This window comes from Polyodon spathula, chromosome 22, assembly GCF_017654505.1.
Source record: "Polyodon spathula isolate WHYD16114869_AA chromosome 22, ASM1765450v1, whole genome shotgun sequence".
NCBI lineage: Eukaryota > Metazoa > Chordata > Actinopteri > Acipenseriformes > Polyodontidae > Polyodon > Polyodon spathula.
Window position 1 is genome coordinate 25,350,794 of NC_054555.1, and position 7,668 is coordinate 25,358,461.

The 7,668-nt window shown below is 34.9% G+C and overlaps 1 protein-coding gene across 4 annotated transcripts in view; it reads left to right on the forward strand.

Annotated features, from left to right (window-relative positions):
- Positions 1-7,149, forward strand: part of LOC121296901 (splicing factor, suppressor of white-apricot homolog) — a 45,436-nt gene extending 38,287 nt beyond the window's left edge. For all 4 annotated transcript variants that reach the window (XM_041222808.1, XM_041222809.1, XM_041222811.1 and 1 more), the window contains exons 15-18: positions 654-794; positions 2,978-3,151; positions 4,328-4,400; positions 7,040-7,149. In XM_041222808.1, the coding sequence (XP_041078742.1) occupies positions 654-794; positions 2,978-3,151; positions 4,328-4,400; positions 7,040-7,105 (454 nt within the window). In that variant the 3' untranslated portion in view covers positions 7,106-7,149. The remainder of the gene's footprint in view (positions 1-653; positions 795-2,977; positions 3,152-4,327; positions 4,401-7,039) is intronic.
- Positions 7,150-7,668: the final 519 nt, after the last annotated feature.

Here is a 7,668-nt window from a genome sequence, read left to right on the forward strand (position 1 = left end):
TTATCCTTGCGCAATTTGGAATACTTACAAAACCAGTCTGTGCTTTGAAATGCAAAATGGTTTAAAATTGGTTTGTTTGAATAGCCAGATTGTAAAGCAGAGTTTGTTCAGTGTTGTTGTCTGAATTGAGTGTAATTATGCATGCATGAAAGGGATGTGTAGAGGTCAGTGCCATGGTTCAGCCATGCTGAGGGGGTGCTTTCAAAGGGAAGTCATCTGAAGCGTGCACATTGTTTTAAGTATTCTTTTATTGTTAATAAACAGCTTTGTTATAAAATAAAATGCAATTTGTAAAGTATAACTAATCCAGTTCTATCTTGGCTTGCTTTACAAACTTCAATTTTCACCCCCCCTGAGCGGGGATTGTTCCGTATGTTTCATATTACAGCGTCTATAAACTTATTTGGGGCTGTCGTGGCTTTTTAACTTCAACCAGTTGTCTGAATTTGATTTTAAACTGTTACATGTAACTCCTGAAAATCAGTTTCAAAGGAGGTCAGTGGTAAATATGAAGTTTTATGCATCTCCTGTATAATGCTGTGCCACATGGAATTCTTTTGTGAGGCTGAAGATTAGATGCATTTAACCCTGCAACCCTGTATGGCTTTATTCTGGAGGATAATGGATCGACCACTTTTTGCCTTGTTGTTAAGATCCAGATCAAGGTCTCCCAATAGAAGACGAGCTCGCTCTTCAGAAAGAAGACGTGAGGAAAAAGAAAGGGAGAGATGTATCCCCAGTGCTTATCGAATCAGTAACGGTCCAGGCTTCAGCAAGAAACGCTCAAGGTCAAGGTGCTGTATCAATCTTTTATTATTATTATTATTATTATTATTATTAGTCTGATGCAGTGCCCCATACATATTTTAAAATGTGTTTTAAGGTGTGTGTTACCACTCAAGCCCCAATGAAATGACTGCCTTTTGCAGTTGTTTCTAGTAAAAATATCAGCACACTTTTACTTGTTTTTTATGAGAGTGTTTCTGTTTTTTTATTCTGAAGTATACCCCCTTTTTCTTAATTTTGTTCTTTACATTTTCTGTGTAGGAGAGTGAGCAGGAGAAACTGATGTAGGCTGTGCTTCAGAAAGTTTCAATCTTCTCTGCAAGAAATTATGACTGGCATTTAGAAAATTATGGGCTTATTCTGAGACTTTCTCTGTGCTTCAACTCGTGAAAATTGAGCATTGTAACACTGTATAGTAAATCTTCATCACATTTTAACTTTAGTCTCCTGTGAACAGGTGCAGAGGTGATGCAGTGCAGGAATAATCACAGACAATTGTAATCTGGTTTGGAAAAGGTTTTATTTTTAATCTGTGTCTGGTCACCAAAAGAATAAACCCCGGCAATACACACCAATGTGTAATGCACGGAGCTAATAATAACAACGAGTTGCAGCCCAAGACGATAAACACTTTATCTGTCCCACATTAATACTAAACATGGTCACCAGTCCTGAGTGCGTGCACTAGTGCTTGTGGTTGGTGATAACATGTTATTTTCTGTGACTGTAGTGCAGTGATCTGGTCCAAGGCGACAGCTCTGGATTCGTGTTTAACCCCTTTCGCTATTTAGCACCTTCACAGGTTACAATCAGACAACCAGACCTCATTATATTTCTGTCACACCTACCCTGTCCAACATCATCAAAAATACGTCAAGCACAGGTCTCTAGTCGTTTTTTCTCTGGAAAAAGGGGTGGTGTGGGGTGGGGAGGGGCGCATCTGAGCAAACCACGTAGTCCCTTCACCACAGACATAACACGGACATAAACAAGATAGCTGCTTCCAAATCCAGCACTCAAAGAATATCACAGACATTTGCCAAGCTTTTTGAGATGTTATAGTAATATAATAATGACTTGGATCGCATTATTGAGGAGTTTGGTGATAAAACAAGTGATCAGGAGATGCACGACTATGAAGAGGTATGTTATACATGGAGCAAATAAGGGTTAACAGATGTAATTCATTACAAATAAGTTGGCTTGACCTCAGATTTATCTGGAGAAAAGGATATTGCTTATTACTTCAATGCAGTTGAGATAGGTGGCTCACCACAGTCGTTCAGATGTTTTTTTGTTTTTTTTAGTAAGTGTTTAGATCAAAAGTCAGAACTGTAAAAGGCTAATGTACTGCACCAAAAATAAATAAATAAAAGCTCTTCACGTCTGAACTTCAAGGTTGCTCAGTTTTGATCAAAAGGCTGCCGTCAAATCCATGCTGCGCAGATGAACCCCATCCTTCATGATAACTCAGAAACCCAACTTGTTTTGTTTCTCGTTTAGGCAAATAGAAGAGTCGCTCCTTGTGAGACTTCACTTTGTTAGTCCAGCCAAATGTTTCAGACAACATTACATTGCTTAGACAGAGATTAATTTCAGGCAAGGGAGAGCGTCCGACACATTCAAGTGCCATTCTCTGAAACGAACCATGACAATTGGTTAATTATTGTTGTTATCTTTTTTGTCCTTTTTTCCTTTTCCTTATTCTTTTTGTATGTTCTCACTATTGTATATCAGAATTAACAACACTTTGGGTCTCCCTATAGGGTTAAAAATCAATCATTTTAAATATTTACCTGTTTACTTACCCCGAAGCCCCATTTACAACGTACAGTTAAAACTAACACTGTCAACCTTTCACCTGAATTTGTGGGCCAGTCTCTTCAAAATTGAGAAGTGTTTAGTGCAAGGCTTTTGAATTGCAATGATGCAAGCTTCAAATTTATTTTAAGCTTTATTATGTATGACTACAGTCCATTAAGCCTACTCCTAGACTGAAAATACATGAAGCACAATGTTAGATAATGACGACAAATATGCCTGTTTTTAAATTTAACATTAGTAACTCAAAGTGGGCAGATCCATTGAACTGAATCCATTTTCAGGAAGCTGTAAGTTTTTACCTAGTATTTTCTGCTTTGGGTTTTGGTGTTTTGTAATATTAAAAGGGCGTGGTGTGTTTATTTCTCAGGTCTCCTCATGAAAAGAAAAAGAAAAGAAGCTCAAAGTCGCAGATAAAATCTAAAGCTCAGTCCCGTTCACAGTCCTCTTCCCCGAAGCAGGCTTCCAATAAGAAACCAGCTTCTGCACATTCTACCAGTATATCTCCTGTGGAGAGCAGAGACTCCAGCCAGGAGCGATCCAGGTACAGCAAGTGGAGTCGGCATACGGAGGGGGGGGGGGGTTAACAGTTCTGCGTTTAGACGTTCGCAAAGTGTCAAATGTCAGTTTTGCTTAAACGTTTAATTGGTGTCAAGAATATGTAGGTCAAGTATAGATGTTGGTCCTTTCAACGTGCAATTTAATGCTATACTTTTACAGTAATGCACTAATACAAGCTGCTGAAAATATGGAAAAACAAAAAAAAAAAAAAAAGAAAAAAAACAAAGAGAAAAAAAAAAAGAACAAAAAAAACAAAAAAAAAAAAATAAAAAAAAAAAAAAAAAAAAGCCAAAAAAAAAAAAAAAAAAAAAACAAAAGGAACAAAAAAAAAAAAAAAAAAAAAAAAAAAAAAAGAAAAAAGCAAAAAAAAAAATTATCTCAAAAAGGAGAACAAGAAAAAAAAAACAAAAAAAACAAAAAAAAAAAGAAGTACAAAAAGCACAAACAAATCAAAAAACAAAAAAAAAAAAAAAAAAAAAAAAAAAAAAAAAAAAAAAACCAAAAAAAACAACCAAAAAAAAACAAAAACAAAAAAAAAAAAAAAAAAACACCAAATCAAAAAAAAAAACAAACAAGAAAACAAAAAAAAAAAAATTTCAAAAAAAACAAAAAAAAAAAAAAAACAAAAAAAACCAACAAAAAAAAAAAAAATCAAAAAAAAGAAAAAAAAAAATACCAAAAACAAAAAAAAACAAAACAAAAAAACACAAAATCACAAAACACAAAAACACAAAAAAACAAAAAAAAAAAAAAAAAAAACTTTCAAAAAAGAAAAAAAAAAATAACAAAAAAAAAAAAAGTAAAAAAAAAAAAAGTAAAAAAAAAAAAGCAAACAAAAAAAAAACACAAAAAACAAGCTGCTGAAAATTATGAAAGTTGATGGAGGGCTTCTCGTGATGTTTTTTGATTGGTTACAAACATATTCCCAATATGTTGAAGCTTAAAAAAAATGTTTAGTTGTGTTTTAATCCTGCAGTTTAAACATTTAGGAATACATTTCAGCCGTAATATGCTTCAGAGCTCTTTGCTTGGCACAGTTGTCCATATTCTTTTAATCCACTCTACAAACACTTTTTTAAAATTATTTTTTGTCAAACACATAGCATTTGTAATGAATAATCCAAATGTTATTCGAATTATTTATTTATTTTCTCTCCAGGGGAGAATCTCAGGAAAAAGACAAACCAGTATCCTCGTCTTTTGTCTCCTCTGTTCAAACTAAAATCACTCAGGTATGTGTTGCTTTGAACTGAAAGTGTGACAACAACATGACCTCTGCATATCATTAATAAAACTTATCATTAATCATCTGTTGTGTTACCATGTTATCCATGTGGCTTTGAATGTAGAGGTTTGCCAGTATGAAAGTGAAGCTAAAGGCATCGTAAATCTGCTAATGTATATTAACTGCCCAGTGTTATCAAGTCAGGTGTTTTTAAATGAGTTCATGTTCGTTTCCGTTTTTGCTATCAGAAGATGATTTTTTGTTTTGACCCTGTTTAATCCTACTGATTTGACAAATCTGATGTGTGGTATACACTTTTATATGGGCACATTTGTAAGATATGATTACTAAATACAGAAAGCTTAAATGTATCTGTATCTGCTTTTCTACTAATTTCGTTAAGCCCAAGCAATTCATCTAAATGTGTTGCTTTTACATGTCGTAGTGTTATGAGTAAGAGGTCAATATAACAGATGTTGCTGTGCTCTAATCTGCAGTTGATGCAGGATTTTTAAAAAAAGTAAATCTGAAAACTCACTTCCTCCTGGGACGGGGTTTAATGAGAGTGTGTTTGCAGAGTTCAGACTGCGTATTTTTTTTTCACTTTTACCTTCAGTATTTATATCCTGTAGGGAAGCATTAAGCAGATGTAACTTATTTGAATGAATTTTATTTATTTATTTTTATTTATTTATTTATTTTAAACCAGTGCCATCCATTCACAGACTAGTTCTTAATTCGCTATGAAGTTCACCACTAGACACTTGTTGCTGCTGATTCAGTTTCAGTTTGTGCTGTGCCAGTCACATTTATTTTGAAATCAGTCTTTATGTGCATGAAAAGCAGAAAACGATTTGATTGCTCAATGTAAATTTCATTCAAAGGGTCCCTAGCACCGCAAGTCGTTTACCCGAAAACATCTTCACAATGTGCTATTGTACTTTTACTCTGATATTGTCACTTAGTTACCTAAAAAATAGGTGAGCAGGCTAGCCCATGAGTAGGACCTCTGTTTTGCCCGTGGCCTGCATGCTTTTTAGAAGCTTCAGTTACCAGCCACGGTTCCTGAACTTTATCCAAAGTGCACAGTGTAGGGTCCAGATAAAGATTTGACTCTGAGCTGTGCACAAAATTCTGTTTAGAGTTGAAAGCCATGAAATGCAGAAACCGCAGCCTTTGGTGTCCTGTCTGCAGCATGCCAGCACATCTTGCGCATGATTGTGCAGTAAATATTCTTATAAATTTTGGATTAATGGGAAGAGTCGTCCGTCCGTCCGTCCGTCCTGTCCCACCCACCCCCCCCCCAGTTGCTGTCATAAATTGTAATGACGTTTGCCCACTAAGAATAGTAACATAAATTTTAAAAAATCATCACATCAGTCCGTTAATTCTGCCATTTCTGCCAAAATATTTATACCAGTATTTTATTCTATTTGTATTTTTTATTTTTTTTTACTTTTGTTTGTTAGGTGACCTTTTTAAAATTAAAAAGTCTTCATTTGTTTCTTACATGACCACAAGAAACACACATACATCTCTTCTGAGTGTCATCTCTTGAACAAAGATTACCAAAATAAAATTCCTAACATAAATCCCAAAGAAATAATGGAAACCGCAAAAAATGTATTCTCCTTATACTTTCAGCAACTTTGGTCAACAATGGATAGCTGAAATAACCCTAAATTGCTGTATTGTGTGTGTGTGTGTGTGTGTGCGTGTGTGTGTGTGTGTGTGTGTATACATATATATGAAAGGAGGTATAACTGCAGTGTAAAAAAAATGAAAAATGTTTTGGGGGTGTACACAAAAGGTTTAAATGATTACATGTTTTATTTCAGGAATTTTTGTGACAAAAACCAGGCAGTAAACTTAGTCAGAACAGAATGTTCACTCCAGGAGGTTCCAATAAAGTGTAATCACAATCTTAGTGATTTTTTTTTTTTTATATATATATATATAAATGATTTCCTTTTAAAGTACTTTTATAGTACTTTTTATACGTCTCAGAGCTACTTCTAGTTTAAACAGTCCTGTCTCCAGCCTTCGTTGTAATGGACTCTTTCCACAAAAAGCACAAGATGGTAATGCTAAAAGGATACCTTTTAAAGACCTATTTCTAATATGAGCTATTATATAGACTAATTACAAAACATATACCATTTGTTTATTATAATTGCTTGTAATGTGCAAGATCACATTAAATGACAGGCTGATGATTGTATAGAAGTATGTACATGTTCCTGTAAACCACTGGCCACAAAACAGCGCTGGCAATTGGCAAACCAATTCCTTTGGCAAATTGGCAAACCAATTCCGCCCCCAGGAGAATTACATTTTGATTTGTCTGTTTTTATAAAAAATTAAGTTCTAGAAATGTTAGGGTTGCGGTATTGACATCTTGACGCTTTAATAGACCCTGTGTGCTTCAGTGTTTCTTGTGAATATTTACAGAGAATACTTACTGTAACTTTGCACAGACGGCTGCTTGATTTGGCATGTTGTCAAACCAACAATCTGCGTGTGCAAACCCTGTGCACTTCTTTCAGATGTTTGTGTATGTCTATCTCTTGCGCTCTCTCTCTCTCTCTCTAAATAATTATATATATATAACAGCACTGTGATTTATTTTGTTCTGTCTCCATACAGGATATGATGGCCAAAGTAAGAGCAATGCTGGCTGCTTCAAAAGATTTACAAGCTAGCAGCTCCTGAGCACCCCGTCAGATCAAACCCCAGGGAAAACCAGAACTATTAAACCAGAACCTTGATCTGCCTCGCCACCACAACAGGACACAATAGATTTATGTTGCAGGTCATCTGGTCAAGCTGGTGCTTGTGGCAGCTAGTCCTGAATCGGAAGCAATCAGAGTTTTTTGTAATTTTATTGTTGTTAATTTGGTTCCTTGCTGGTTTCAGTAGAATGTGTTGCATCTCCTAGAAAAAAGGCACCATGTCTGTTTGAGGTTTAATACATAAAATCTGGCTTGTTGGCTGTCAGACTCTTTGTGATTCGAGCTCCATGTGCAAATAATAGATGCATACTAAAAATGGAGCTCTTCACTCAGTGCATTCGATCCATGCTATTGATTCTAGTGAGAATCAAATTTAGAAATAGGAATTTAAAAAAAGATTGCTCCCCTGTAAGCATATGCTCTTCACTCATTATTGAATAACTTCTAAATTAATTTTTCTCTTTGTAAATACAAAAAGTTTGCACACTCTTTCTTTACAAGCCAGATTAAGTTTATCCTTCTATGAAGGAGTAATCTCTTTTT